This window comes from Otolemur garnettii, unplaced genomic scaffold (genome assembly GCF_000181295.1).
Source record: "Otolemur garnettii isolate 467f Iridium unplaced genomic scaffold, OtoGar3 scaffold00260, whole genome shotgun sequence".
Lineage (NCBI taxonomy): Eukaryota > Metazoa > Chordata > Mammalia > Primates > Galagidae > Otolemur > Otolemur garnettii.
In genome coordinates this window covers 716,909-730,931 of record NW_003852655.1, presented here as the reverse complement: position 1 = coordinate 730,931, position 14,023 = coordinate 716,909, and the positions used below count along the sequence as shown (strand labels likewise).

General features: G+C 59.9%; 1 protein-coding gene across 1 annotated transcript in view; it reads left to right on the top strand.

Annotated features, from left to right (window-relative positions):
* The first annotated feature begins 1,205 nt into the window (after positions 1–1,205).
* The window catches only part of LOC100946913 (mucin-2), a 27,368-nt gene continuing 14,550 nt past the window's right edge, over positions 1,206–14,023 (top strand). Inside the window, exons 1-30 of the mRNA XM_012813314.1 lie at positions 1,206–1,281; positions 1,866–2,136; positions 2,994–3,108; positions 3,444–3,534; positions 3,616–3,725; positions 3,817–4,027; positions 4,110–4,235; positions 4,656–4,773; positions 4,877–5,015; positions 5,145–5,255; positions 5,337–5,406; positions 5,579–5,716; positions 5,814–5,978; positions 6,458–6,552; positions 7,017–7,143; positions 7,435–7,690; positions 7,878–7,930; positions 8,068–8,168; positions 8,458–8,609; positions 8,863–9,001; positions 9,429–9,539; positions 9,622–9,801; positions 9,875–10,114; positions 10,539–10,695; positions 10,985–11,116; positions 11,645–11,792; positions 12,096–12,139; positions 12,477–12,671; positions 13,090–13,107; positions 13,591–14,023. Coding sequence (XP_012668768.1) covers positions 1,206–1,281; positions 1,866–2,136; positions 2,994–3,108; positions 3,444–3,534; positions 3,616–3,725; positions 3,817–4,027; positions 4,110–4,235; positions 4,656–4,773; positions 4,877–5,015; positions 5,145–5,255; positions 5,337–5,406; positions 5,579–5,716; positions 5,814–5,978; positions 6,458–6,552; positions 7,017–7,143; positions 7,435–7,690; positions 7,878–7,930; positions 8,068–8,168; positions 8,458–8,609; positions 8,863–9,001; positions 9,429–9,539; positions 9,622–9,801; positions 9,875–10,114; positions 10,539–10,695; positions 10,985–11,116; positions 11,645–11,792; positions 12,096–12,139; positions 12,477–12,671; positions 13,090–13,107; positions 13,591–14,023 — 4,322 coding nt within the window. The remainder of the gene's footprint in view (positions 1,282–1,865; positions 2,137–2,993; positions 3,109–3,443; positions 3,535–3,615; positions 3,726–3,816; positions 4,028–4,109; positions 4,236–4,655; positions 4,774–4,876; positions 5,016–5,144; positions 5,256–5,336; positions 5,407–5,578; positions 5,717–5,813; positions 5,979–6,457; positions 6,553–7,016; positions 7,144–7,434; positions 7,691–7,877; positions 7,931–8,067; positions 8,169–8,457; positions 8,610–8,862; positions 9,002–9,428; positions 9,540–9,621; positions 9,802–9,874; positions 10,115–10,538; positions 10,696–10,984; positions 11,117–11,644; positions 11,793–12,095; positions 12,140–12,476; positions 12,672–13,089; positions 13,108–13,590) is intronic.

Below are 14,023 nucleotides of genomic sequence, written 5' to 3'. Positions count from 1 at the left end.
AGGGAGGTCAGGGAAGGAGTAGTGCCCCCAACCCCATCTCCCTACTGCCAGGAAGAATGTTTTCCCACTCATGCTTGGCACTTGGGGATAAGGTTGGAACTGGAGACTTGTGCTCTGCCCTCTGGTCAAAGTTAGAAACTAAATTCAGAACCTGTCTCTGTAGAGGGGGCCCTTGCCCACCAGCTATCGGCCTTGTCTATGAGTATCCCGCTATCCTCAAGCTCCGTGCGTGTACCGTGCCCTCACAGCTTGGGGCTGGTGAAGCCGGAGTGCTGCATGTTTCCGCTGGTGTTTCCAGACACTAGTGAGACTGTGGCCAATGTGAGGTCCATCGGAGGGTAGTGCTCTTGGGACAGGACCCCTCCTTGAGTGAAAGCCTAGGCATTCTGCCTCACCCTGGAGCCCTGGGCCTGTGGTGCCCACGCAGTCCTCAGGAAGAGAAGCTGACAGCCATTCCTAGCCGCAAGCCAGTCCCCAGGCTCCATTGTGCGCTCTGGCCAGGCGGGAGCTCCCCAAGTTCTACTTACAAGTAATTCCAGAGACTGGCTCAGCCCGGAGAGGGAGGAGACTACGGAGGCGAGGGCCTGGCAGAGCCCTAGCTGAGAGACCCTTGGGAGTTGGGGCAGCGTCCTGGACCTCACAGGAGCCTATATCCTCCCTGCCCTTGGGGAGGCCCCTCGTGTGGCTGTAGTGGCTGCTGCCCCCTTGCCCTGCCCAAGGCTTGGGCACCTGGTCAGGGAGCGTTGGTCCCCTCCAGTGATATGAGCATGAGCAGGCCTGGGGGCCTGTGGTGGTCTCGGCCCACCTGGGAGCACCTTATGTGGCCTGCGCTTTGCAGGGGGCACTGGTTGGGGTCTGGGGGCTGTGGGTATCTACAGAGCCTGCCAGGACATGCTTTTGGTGGGACTGCCCTCTGTGGACCCCATGGAGTCTGGTCCCGCTAAGAGCTGGGAGAGGCTGGAGCTGTCCTTTGGGTGTGTGTTAGGTTACGGGGCTGTCCCGTCCTGAGCAAGGCCAAGTTTACCCGAGAAGCTATAAAGAGATAAACCTCAGATAACTTGAATCAATATTTTCCCACAGCTGTTTTCTTGATAATCTGGCAAATGCCCCACCCACCCCTTGCCCCTCCCACCCTCCCACTGGGGCTTATAAAGCCTGGACCCCTGCCCTGGGGGTTGCTACCTGCACCACCCTTCCCAGCCACCATGGGGCTGCCGCTAGCCCGCCTGGTGGCTGTGTGTCTGGCCCTGTCCGTGGCCAGGGGCTCAGAGCCCCAGCGAGGTGAGAGGGCAAGGGACAGCAGAACGTCCTGGGGTGGCCCTGAGCCCTTGGGGAGGTTCTAAATGCCCCCAAATAGCCTGGATAGCTCTGGTGGAGTCTGCCTCTGGCCTGGGGGAGCTCCTGCAGCCCCCACTCTGCTGACTTTCAGGGTGAAAGGCAAGGACGAGTTTGGGTTCCCCCATCTCCTTGGGATGAAGTGTGGGTCCAGGGCATAGAGCCAGGTGGATGTAGCAGCGAAGCCCCAACACCTTTGGGTGTGGGGGTGCAGGTGGGCCAGGGGCCCATCAGGAGGTCCCCAATCCCAGAGGGGCCAAGGCCAACACAGCCCCTTCTGGAGAGTGGGCTCTTTGTCTAGCTGGTGACTGAGGACACAGGACGGGAGGCCACCATCCCACTGAGGCTGGTGCAGAGCCAGGAATGGAGCAGACCAGTAGGGCCTAACCCCCAGTGATGGACATGGTGTGGGCAGCCTCTGAGGGTGGTTGGGCAGGGGAAGCTTCATGGGGTGAAGGCAGCTCTGGGGGCAGGGGATGTGGCTGTCCCTGGCCTGGGCCACTCAGCCCTTGTTCCCGCTGCTCCCTCAGAGGGCAGAGCCCGCAGCCACAGCCACAACGTCTGCAGCACCTGGGGCGACTTCCACTACAAGACCTTCGATGGCGACATCTTCCGATTCCCTGGCCTCTGTGACTACAACTTCGCCTCTGACTGTAGGGATTCCTACAAGGAGTTCTCTGTGCACCTGAAGCGGGGCCTGGGACAGGGTGGGGGCCACCCCCAGATCGAGTCTGTCCTGCTGACCATCAAGGATGATATCATCTACCTCACCCGCCAGTTGGCCGTGGTGAATGGGGCCATGTGAGTGGGGTGGGGCGTCCCCTCCCACATGCCAGTGGTGGGGGCACTGGTAGCTTCTGTGAGCAAGCACATCCCTGGGAAACACCACGAGACACCCCCCCCCCCATGCTAAGGAAAGCCTTGTGGTTTGGGTTCAGATCAGTCATTCATTCACCAAATCCTGATGAACCCCACTGCAGCAGGCAAGGGGCTTGACTGATCCCGAGGGTTGCTCATAGCCCCTCCCCTTGGGGCCCACCATGCTGAGGTGCCTGGGACCGTGGAGAGGCCCTGTGTACCACTCCCTGGCTAGGGTTACAGCAGCAGGGCAGGAGGAGGCCTAGGGAGCTATTGTCCCCAGATTGTCCCTGGAACAATGAGGCCCAGTAAGCACATTCTTGTTCCACCTGCAGGACTCGCCCTTAAGCCCTTTTCCTGCCCCTGGGGATTCTATTTCCCGCAGGAGGCTCCAGCCCATGAATGGGTTGAGGGCCCTTGGGACTGAGGTGTGGAGGCTGGGCCCTAGCAGCCGTAGGGACAGCCCTGCAGGCAGTGGGGCAGGGGAGAGAGCCCCTGAGAGGAGGGCCCGGGAGAGATGTTTAGGGCTGGCTCTACCCCAAGGAAGCCTGGCCAGCCAAAGTGAACAGGTGGACAGCTGCTCTCTGGCCCATGTCCCCCATCTCTATCCCAAAGGCCAGCCACATCTGCGGTGCCAGGGCAGGAGCTGGTCTAGGATGAGCTGGTGCACCAAGGCCCAGGTCTCCCCAACCTGTGATGCATACAGGATGCACATGCAATTTACACAACCTCAGAGCCCTCTGGGGAGGGCAAGCCAGGGTAGGCCTGGGCAGTGTACTGAGAGACTGCCTTGCCCCCAGGGTCAGTACTCCTCACTACAGCCCCGGGCTGCTCATCGAGAAGAGTGATGCCTACACCAAGGTCTACTCCCGTACTGGTGTTACTCTCATGTGGAACCGAGAGGACTCGCTCATGGTGGGTGCCAGGAGCAAGGAACCCTGGGTGGTGACCTGCAGGGAGGGCTGGGAGCATGGTAGTCTGACCCTTCACACAGGGCAGTGGGGGTTGGGAAAAAGCTGGTGGGGGCAGGAAGTAGGAGCAGGCCAGGCCTGGGGCTCTCCTGAGCCTGGGAGGCGATCCTTGGGGCCCTGGGGGCCTGCACTGGCCTTCACTGAGACTGCCCTGCCAGGATACTTTGGTAGTTGAGCCCAGCCCTCCTGCCCACCTGGCTCTAAATAAGGGGTGGTACAGTTGCTGCCCTGGACCCTGGGCCTGGCCAGACGCCAGCTCACTGTTCCCTCCCCCGACAGCTGGAGCTGGACAGTAAATTCCAGAACCATACCTGTGGCCTGTGTGGGGACTACAATGGCCTGCAGACCTATTCTGAATTCCTCTCAGATGGTGAGGCAGGCTTGGGACTTGGTGGGGCAGGGGTGGGCTGCAGGCTCCTCAGGGCCTGGCTGAAGGGCTGTGTGCCCCCAGGTGTGCACTTCAGTGCCCTAGAATTTGGGAACATGCAGAAGATTGACAAGCCCGGGGAGTCATGTGAGGACCCCATAGAGACGCCGGCCCCCACGTCCTGCGCTGAGCATGTGAGTAACTGAACAGCTGCTCCCACTCTGGTGGGCCCCATTGGGGGTGGGAAGAGAATGTGAGCAGCCACCCACCCGCCTCTGTCTGCAGCGTGCTGAGTGTGAGAGGCTGCTGACCACTGAGGCTTTTGAGGCCTGCCAGGACCTGGTGCCACTGGAGCTGTATGTGCGTGCCTGCATGCAGGACCGCTGCCAGTGCCCCGCTGGCAACACCTGCGTCTGCAGCACCATTGCTGAGTTCTCGCGCCAGTGCTCACACGCTGGAGGCCGGCCTGGGAACTGGAGGACCCCCACACTGTGCTGTAAGCACCTCCACGGGTGGCACCCTGGGGGCTCCCACCTGTGCCCCGCCAGCCAGCTTACCCTTTGCCTTTGCCATTCTAGCCAAGAGCTGCCCTGGGAACATGGTCTACCTGGAGAGTGGCTCGCCCTGCATGGACACCTGCTCACACCTTCAGGGAAGCAGCCTGTGTGAGGAGCACCGTATGGACGGTTGTTTCTGCCCAGAAGGTGCATCTCTGGGAACTGGGGGACACTGCCCGCTATAACCCCCTTGGCTGTGTGGTGGACAGGCCGCCTTGCTGCCTTAGGCCTGAGATTTTCTCAGTCAGTGAGGAGATTGCTTGGCTGGACGGTGGGGGCAGTAATGGCACAAGAAGTGCTATTCCCTCTCCCGGGTCCCACTGATAAGATGCCAGAGGCAAGTCTAGGTGGGCGGGCACAGTGCCAAGACTCTCCCCCAGGAGTGGCTTCAGGGAGGCTGAGAAGGGGGGAGGCTTTCCTGGTGATCTCCTGGGCCCTGGCCTGGAGGCCTCTGGGAAGAGGCCCTGACCAGAGACCAAAGGGGACCATAGGTGTCAGCCCAAAGGGACCAGAGGTGGCCACAGGTAGGAGGCAACCAGGGTCATGTGGAGTCCCCGGCTCTCTCAGGCACTGTGTATGACGACATCGCTGGCAGCGGCTGTATTCCCGTGAGCCGGTGTCACTGCAAGCTGCACGGGCACTTGTATGCACCGGGCCAGGAGATCACCGACAACTGCGAGCAATGGTGAGGCCTGGGGCTGGGGCTCTGCCCAGGGCTCGGGCCAGGGCTTGGGGCGGGTGGGCTGGGCAGCAGCTGAGTGGTGACCATGGGCCCTGCTGCCCAACAGTGTCTGTAACGCTGGCCGCTGGGTGTGCCAAGACCTGCCGTGCCCTGGGACCTGTGCCCTGGAAGGCGGTGCCCACATCACCACCTTCGATGGAAAGAAGTACACCTTCCACGGGGACTGCTACTACATCCTGACAAAGGCAAGCCGGCTGGGCAGGGGGCAGGGCTGGGGCTGGCATCTAGGTTCTCTGTCATCCTGGGGCAGGCAGACAGCAGAAGGGGCCTGAAGGTGCAGGGGCTAACTGCCCACCCTGGCCTTCCCTGTTCAGGGTGGCCACAACGATTCCTTCGCCCTTCTGGGGGAGCTGGCACCCTGCGGCTCCACAGACAAGCAAACCTGCCTGAAGACGGTGGTGCTGCTGGCTGACAGCAAGAAGAACGTGAGCCGCCCTCTCCCTCCCTCCCTCACCCCAGGGGGTCCCAGGCCCTTTAAGGCCCTGCTCACACTCAGCCTCCCACAGGTGGTGGCCTTTGGGTCTGATGGTAGTGTGCTGCTTAATGAGCTGCGGGCAAGCCTGCCCCACGTGACTGGTGAGTGTGGCCCACTGGACTTGAGTCCAGGAGCCCAGGGGAGGGCCTGTGGTGTGCTTGGCATCAGCTGGGGGCACAGTAGAAGGGTGTCCCTACCTGCTGCAGGTCCCTCGGGCCAGGCAGCACGCCATCCACTGCCTCAGCCTCACTGTGTCCCCTCTGCCCTCTGCAGCGAGCTTCTCCATCTTCCAACCGTCCTCCTACCACATCGTTGTGGACACGGCCTTCGGCCTCCGGCTGCAGGTTCAGTTAGCCCCAGTCATGCAGCTCTTTGTGACACTGGACCAGGCTGCCCAGGGGCAGGTGCAGGGTGAGTGGCCCTGCCTGGCTTGCTGCTGTGAGGTCCCCACAAAGGGCCTGGCCCCTGCCAGTCCTGGACTCTCCCCAACCCTGTCCTGGCTCCTCAGGCCTCTGTGGAAACTTCAATGGTCTGGAAAGTGATGACTTCAAGACAGCCAGTGGACTCGTGGAGGCCACGGGGGCCGGCTTCGCCAATACCTGGAAGGCCCAGTCGAACTGCCAGGACAAGATGGACTGGCTGGACGATCCCTGTTCTCTCAGCGTGGAGAGTGGTGAGGCTCAAGCTCCTGGCCATTGGGGCTCAAGAAAGGGCAGACAGGCTCTCAGTGGGATGCTGTGGTGAGGGCAGGTGGAGGCATGGTGGCCCTTCACAGGGCAGCTGTCCACCTGCTGTTTCTGCTGATTGGCTGGTTTATGGTGGCCCATGATGGCAACCTTCTAGGTGACACAGCAGAGGGGCAGGGCCACTAATAGCTGGGTGGTGGCCCTTGCATTGGCCTAGTGCCACAGCAGTGCGCCCTTCTACTGCTCCCATCACATGTCACACTAGGATGCTGGGCCCCTCAGGAGACCTTAAAGGGGGACCCAGCTTGCTTGAAGCTGCCTGGAGATCTGGTCAGAGTGAGGGGCCTGGGCTTGGGTCCACAGAGGGGACCAATGCTCCCTCCAGCCCGGGTGACCAAGCAGCTAGCTGCAGGGTACCTGCGGAGGGGGCCCAGCTCTGGTTGAGGTTCTGATCCCCACTGTCCAGCCAACTATGCCGAGCACTGGTGCTCCCTCCTGAAGAAGACAGAGACGCCCTTCGGCAGGTGCCACTCGGCCGTGGACCCCACAGAGTATTACAAGGTGGGTGGAGCCCGCACCACTTTGCTTGGCAGGGTCCTGAGAGCCATCAGGCCATCCTGGTTCCATGGCTGAGCCTGCTGGTTGTCAACTAAATGTGTGTGTGAGCACGTGTGTGTGTGCATGTCTGTGAGTGCCCGCACATGTGTGTGAGCACACATCTGTGAGTGCCCTCATGTATGTGAGCACACATCTGTGAGTGCCCACGTGTGTGTGTGAGCACATGTCTGTGAGTGCCTGCACCTATGTGTGTGAGAGCACGCCTGTGAGTGCCCGCATGTGTCAGCACATGTCTGTGAGAGCCTGCACCTGTGTGTGAGCACACATCTGTGAGTGCCCGCACGTGTGTGAGCACATGTCTGTGAGTACCTGCATGTGTGCATGTGTGTGTGCTCCCTGACTCACGGGGCGCTTGGCCCCTCTTGACCTCTCACCTCACCGTCTGCTGCATTGGATTTTGCCGCCAGAGGTGCAAATATGACACATGCAACTGTCAGAACAATGAAGACTGCCTGTGCGCGGCCCTGTCCTCCTATGCACACGCCTGTGCCTCCAAGGGTGTCATGCTGTGGGGCTGGAGGGAGCGCGTCTGCAGTGAGTGCCGGACCCTGTTCCCATGACCTTGGCCTGGGTGGTGCAGGGAGGGGTCAGCTGCCTGCAGCCAGCTACCTGGTTCCCAGCTTCACTAGCCAGGAGTAGGGAACTGGCCGCGGGAGTGAGGCCCAGAGCTGTAGCAGCCATGTTCTGAGCTTGGGTACCGGGTCAGTAGCCCTCCTTGGCCCTGAGCCCTTCCTGGCAGAATAGGGGCTTAGAGACAGCCTGTGGGGTGGGAACTGGGGGCCAGGTCCCTCCTGCCCCTCACTCTGGTCCTGGATCCCTCTGCAGACAAGGATGTGGGCTCCTGCCCCAGCTCACAGGTCTTCCTGTACAACCTGACTGCTTGCCAGCGGACCTGTCGCGCCCTCTCTGAGGCTGACACCCACTGCCTCCAGGGTTTTGCACCCGTGGATGGCTGTGGCTGCCCTGACCATACCTTCATGGATGAGAAGGGCCGCTGTGTGCCCTTGGCCAAGTGCTCTTGCTACCACCGCGGTCTTTACCTGGAGGCAGGGGACGTGGTCCTGAGGCAGGATGAGCGATGGTGCGTTCCAGAATCTGGGGAGGGGGCACAGCACGGGGCTGGGGAGCCAAGACACCTAAGGGTGCCTGGGGACAGTTCTAAGAGCGTCCAGGCTCTCATCTGTTCCTGGGTAGCAGTGGCTTCCTGTAGCCATTCTGCATGGGGATGGTGCCTAAACCCCTGCTCACTGCCCACCTCTGCTCTGCAGCGTTTGCCAGAATGGGAGGCTGCATTGCGTGCAGGTCAAGTTGATTGGCCAGAGTAAGTAGATGCCAGCCTCGGAACAGCCATGCACCCGGGCCTGCACCCCGCACCCTCCCTTTCTCTTATGTGCCTAAGTGCTGCATCCCCACCCCCCTGAACTACAGCTTTTCCGAGATGGCCTCTCTCTCCTGCAGGCTGCACAGCCCCAAAGATCCACATTGACTGCAACAACCTGACTGCACTGGCCATCGTGAAACCCCGCCCTGTCAGCTGCCAGACTCTGGCCACTGGCTATGTGCGTGTGGGGAGGGTTGCTGGGGGTGAAGCCCTGGCTGTCTGGGTGTGTTGGGAGGGTGCGGCTGCTCCCCTGCTATGCTCCCTGTGCCCAGGGTCCTGGGAGGGAAGTGGAGGCATGCAGGCCACCAGCACAGGGCCAGTTTAGGGGTTTTAAGTGGGCCCACAGCAACCTCCCCACCACTGGTGGGCTTGAGGGGGGCTGAGAGTCCAGGGCATGAGGGGCATCTGGATGGTTAGACCTTTCCTGGTGGGCATCAACTCCTGACTCCTGCTCCTGCTGCCCTCAGCACCGCACTGAGTGTGTGAGCGGCTGCATGTGTCCCGACGGGCTGCTGGATGATGGCCGAGGTGGCTGCGTGGTGGAGGAGGAGTGCCCCTGCGTCCACAACAGAGACCTGTACTCCCCAGGGGACAAGGTGCAGGTGGATTGTAACAACTGGTGAGTTGGCTGAGGGGCAGGGCCTACCCCTGTGGGGTCTTCTGGGTCTTGTGGGATCATGTGGGGCCTCCCCCATGGCAGAGTGGTCCTCTGTGTTTGCCCCTGGCCCTGGAGCCAAAGTGAGTGTGTTTGGTCTTGGGGCTGGTGTGGGCTGCCTGGGAAGTTGTTCACACGGTAGTGCCCAGGGTCCCGTCCAGCCCCATTTGAGAAGGGGGGAGCCCAGTCCCTTCAGGCTCTCTTCTGTTCTCCTCAGCACCTGCCAGAAAGGACGCTGGGTGTGCACCCAGTCCCCGTGCCATGGCACCTGCTCCATCTATGGAAACGGCCACTACATCACCTTTGATGGGAAACACTATGACTTCGATGGACATTGCTCCTATGTGGCTGTTCAGGTAAGGCTGCCCCTAAGCATGACTTTCAGCCCACCAGGAATCCCTGGGATGAGGAAGGGGCTGGCCCTTCCTTGGCCCCAGGCCCTTCACTCTCAGGAGGATTTGGCATTCTAGAGGTGAGTGGGTGGCATGATAAGGCCCCTCTCCTCCCTCCAGTTCTGTGACCCTCCTGTGGGTACCTGGTAAGGGTGGGGATAACAAAGCAATCTGGAAAAGGAGGGGCATGTGTGTATGGGGCAGTAGTGACAGGCCAAGTGAGGGTAGGGCCAGGCATCTGCCTAGCGGGTACTCTGAGCCCCCAGGCTCCTTTGTGAAGTGTCAAGTCCCCAGCCAATGGAAGAGGGACTGAGGCCTGGCAGGGTCCAGGAGGGGTGCACCTGGGTACCTGTGGCCCAAGCCCCTGGCCGACACCTCCCTGTTGCCCCAGGACTACTGCGGTCAGAACTCCTCCATGGGCTCATTCAGCATCATCACTGAGAACGTCCCCTGTGGCACCACAGGTGTCACCTGCTCTAAGGCCATCAAGATCTTCATGGGGGTGAGTGTTGAAGGCTCCCTCGTGATGCATGAGCCCTCCATGTCCCTTGGGCTGCCTGTGACTGGCCTTCTCCTCCTGACAGAGGACAGAGCTGAAGTTGGAGGACAGACACCGTGTGGTGATCCAGCGTGATGAGGGCCACCACGTGGCCTACACCACGCGAGAGGTGGGCCAGTACCTGGTGGTCGAGGCCAGCATTGGCGTCATCATCATCTGGGACAAGAGGACCACTGTCTTTGTTAAGCTGGCTCCATCCTACAAGGTGGGCTCCCTCCCTCACCCATTGGCCCACCTGCCTTCCTCCAGCCCTTCTCTGAGCCGTGGGTCTCTCACAGGGCAAAGTGTGTGGCCTGTGCGGGAACTTCGACCACCGCTCCAGCAACGACTTCACCACGCGGGACCACATGGTGGTGAGCAGTGAGCTGGACTTCGGCAACAGCTGGAAAGAGGCCTCCACCTGCCCAGACGTGAGCGCCAACCCCGAGCCCTGCAGTCTGAACCCGCACCGCCGCGCCTGGGCAGAGAAGCAGTGCAGCATCCTCAAGAGCAGCGTGTTCCAGGCCTGCCACGGCAAGGTGGGTGGGGCCGCCTGTGGGCAGAGCTGGGCTGAGGGCAGGGCTGTGCATGATAATAAGAAGGTCATGGCTATGTGTCAGGCATATAGCTTCTTCAAGGGCTCTGTGGGCACTCGGCAAGTGCCTCCCAGCTTCAGTTCTGTCCCCTGTGACCTTTGGACAGGTGCCCATATGACCAGCTCTTCTCACCCTATAATGCCCAGACAGCTCTCAGATGGTGCAGTGGAGGAAGGGTGGCTTTTAGGGCTGTCAGTGCATGGCTGAGCACTGCGGGGCTGTGACAGCTTGAGGACAGTTCCAGCTGCAGTTGTCCAGACATCTGTAGACTCCAGGCTAGGCCCTGGCGCTGGGTGATGTGTCCTATCCAAGTTTCTGAAGTTCTGGCCTCATGTTCATGGGCTGGGCTCACTGAAGGCTTCCTCAGGTGGACCCCACGCCCTTCTATGAGGCCTGTGTACATGATTCGTGTTCCTGCGACACTGGCGGGGACTGTGAGTGCTTCTGCTCCGCCGTGGCCTCCTATGCACAGGAGTGTACCAAGGAGGAGGCCTGTGTATTCTGGAGGACCCCGGACTTGTGCCGTGAGTGCCCACCTGTTCTGGACTTGGGCTGACAATGAGGCCAGAGGCTGCTACACTGTGGGCCTGGCCACACCTCTTCCCCATCCAAGCATCTAAGTGGAAGTGGCAGCGTACACATTGTCCATACCTCCCCGCCTCCCCACCTGCCTGGGGATCCTGCTTTAGGGCCACTGAGGGACCTGGGATGGCAGGACTGAGCTTGATACACCACTGCCCACCCCTGCCTCATCCTCACCTAGGTGCCCACTTGCATGCATCCTCTGAGTCTGACCTGTCTCCATGTCCCCAGCCATATTCTGTGACTACTACAACCCTCCGAATGAGTGTGAGTGGCACTATGAACCCTGTGGGAATCGCAGCTTTGAGACCTGCAGGACAGTCAATGGCATCCACTCCAACATCTCCGTGTCCTACCTGGAGGGTGAGGGCACCCGTGGACCATGTGTGGCAGGGTCTCCAGGGGAAGTGGTGGTTAACGGCAGGCTGGCCTGCCCCATCTGGGGACCCATGGGACACCCAGAGAAAGGCCTGATGGTCTGGACACCCAAGGCCTGGGGGGGATCAGGTTCACCTTGTCATAGAATCAGGGAGGAAGCAGGCTGATCCCCAAACTTGAAACTTTAGGAGTGGGGGTGCTGAGGACCATGTGGCCCTCATGGGGTGGGGGCATTACAGATGTGAGTTTGGGGTGCCACTGTGAGCCCTGGGGTCCAGGCTGAGAATTAGTGACGTGAAGGAGCAGGTCCTAGGAAGGGTAGGAAGGGGTGACCTGAAGGGACATGAGTTAGAGGTGCTGCCCACCAGTGCTGTACGGGGGGCCCAGAGGGACCGGGAGGCTAGCACTGCCTTTCCAATCCCTGGCTTAGGAGCCCGAGAGAAGGACTGATAGGCAGGACTGCGGGGCTGGGATCCTCTGTGGTGGTCCAAGCCCTGTGCCTTGTGCCCCCAGGCTGCTACCCCCACTGCCCTGAGGACAGGCCCATCTATGATGAGGACCTGAAGAAGTGTGTCTCTGAGGACAAGTGTGGCTGCTACTTCGAGGACATTCGCTACCCACCCGGAGCACAAGTTCCCACTGAGGACCTCTGCTCATCCTGGTACCTGTGCCCACATGGCAGGGGGCAGGGGACCTATGGGCACATGCATGCATACATGTGTTGGCACACACACCGACACAGCAACATGTGTGTGCACGCTTGTGAACACACAGTCCCCCCAGGTGCACACATGTTCACACACACTCACAGCCAGGTGCATACACATGGCCAGTGCCCTGTTCTGCTGGCTTTTCCTGCCCCCAGTTAGAGCTCCAGAGGGGCCTTGGGGGGTGCTGGGGTGTTGGGGGGCTGGCATCTGCACAGGGCAGGCCAGCGGGGCCCAGAGTGGTTCTTGCTTTGCAGTGTGTGCAACAGTTCTTCCCAAGTCGTCTGCCAGCCTGAGGAAGGTGAGCTGCCCTCTGCTGCCACTGAGGCAGCAAGCCAGGGGCTGACCTGGGAAAGCCAGGCCCTGGGTGGGGGGCTGGTCTCCTTCCAGATGTTGCCCCATAGGCCTCTTAGGCCTCTCCGGCCCCTCCCAGCTCAGACCTGCCTCTGATGAGCAGCAGTCCCCAGAGCTCATGTGAGGAGTTTGTTTCTTATGGGAGCTGGTGCCCTGTGGGGAATTTCCTCACCCTATTTTCATGGGAAGCGTCTGGGGTCAGAGTCCCATTGGGGCATTTGTCTGCCACCTGCCAGAGCTGGAGTACACCCAGCTGTCCCCACCTCTCCCTCCTCTCACCCTAGGAAAGCTTCTCAACCTGACCCAGGATGGTGTCTTCTGCTACTGGGAGACCTGCGGCCCTAATGGGACAGTGGAGAAGCACTTCAACATTTGTACCACCACCACGCCACACCCATCCACCCCGACAATCTCCACCACGATCACCCCCAGCAGCACCACATTCACTACCACCACCATCACCACGACCCCCAGCACAGGTGAGCCCCCCAGCCTCCTCCCTGATACACTGGGGATTGCCTTCCCCTGCATCTAGCACCTGGTATGATGGCCCTGCTAGGGGTGGGAGCACACTGGAGGCCTTCTGAGCTGGGGGTCATGACCCCTGATTCCCCTGGCCTGTGAGCTAAGATGGCCATATCATGTCCACATCCCCAAGCCCAGACCACAGTGGAAAGTGACTCAGGGATATTTCTGAAAACCAGGAAAGTTTCTGTCAGAGTCCGGGAAGTCAGAGAAATTCCCTTAAATGCCTCATTTGTTCTGGTTGAAATTGTAGCTACCACCCCACATGCTGCTGGGAGTGGGATAGCTACAGAAAAAAAGAAACTTAAAATAAAGACTTTTAGAAATCCTGACCTAGGCAATAACATTCTCTTATTTTTCCCTCTATTGCAGTTGTATCAACAACTCAGAGTAAGTGACATGGACAGCATCTTACATTGATAAAAGGGAGCTAAGTTTCACATGGCCTCAGTAGGCTCCACCAGGACCCTGACATGCTGGGCCCCTGCTATGGACCAAAGATGCGTGTATTTGGGTGACTTCATCACAGTTTCTGGCTTCCTCGTGGGAATGGGTGACCCTTTTCTTATTTAGTCTTCTGACAAAAATATTTGAAAATAGCTGAGGAAGGGGCACTGGGCTGGAGCTTTGGAGACTGGGTGTGACCCACCTGGCATGGCCATGGGTGGCCCCTCCTCTCCAGACCCATTTTTCAGGTGCAAAATGAGTGTGGCAGTGGGGTTCGACCCTACAATCTGTTCCCAGTGATGATTAGGAAAGGAGAGGCCAGATCTGGGGGACGGTCATGGCAGCCACTGAGCCCTCTGAATCATGGTGGCCTCCTGGAGTCCCTCTTCTAGGCATGGTGACTAATGATGGTCTTTGCTTCCCCAGAGCTCTGCTGCCTTTGGTCTGACTGGATCAATGAGGACCACCCGGACAGTAGTAGTGATGGTGGTGACCGGGAGACGTTTGAGGGCGTCTGCAGGGCTCCTGACAACATTGAGTGCAGGTCTGCCACGGAACCACATCTCAGCTGGGAGGAGCTGGGGCAGAAGGTCCAGTGCAACGTCTCACTTGGCTTTGTTTGCAATAATGAAGACCAGTTTGGCAATGGACCATTTGGACTCTGTTATGACTATGAGATACGTGTTAGCTGCTGTGAGCCAATGGATGAATGTCCAACGTCCACCCCCATCCCTCCAACAACAACCCCCATCCCTCCATCAACCACCACCCCCATCTCTCCAAAAACCACCACCCCCATCCCTCCAACAACCACCACCCCCATCCCTCCAACAACAACCACCCCCATCCCTCCAACAAC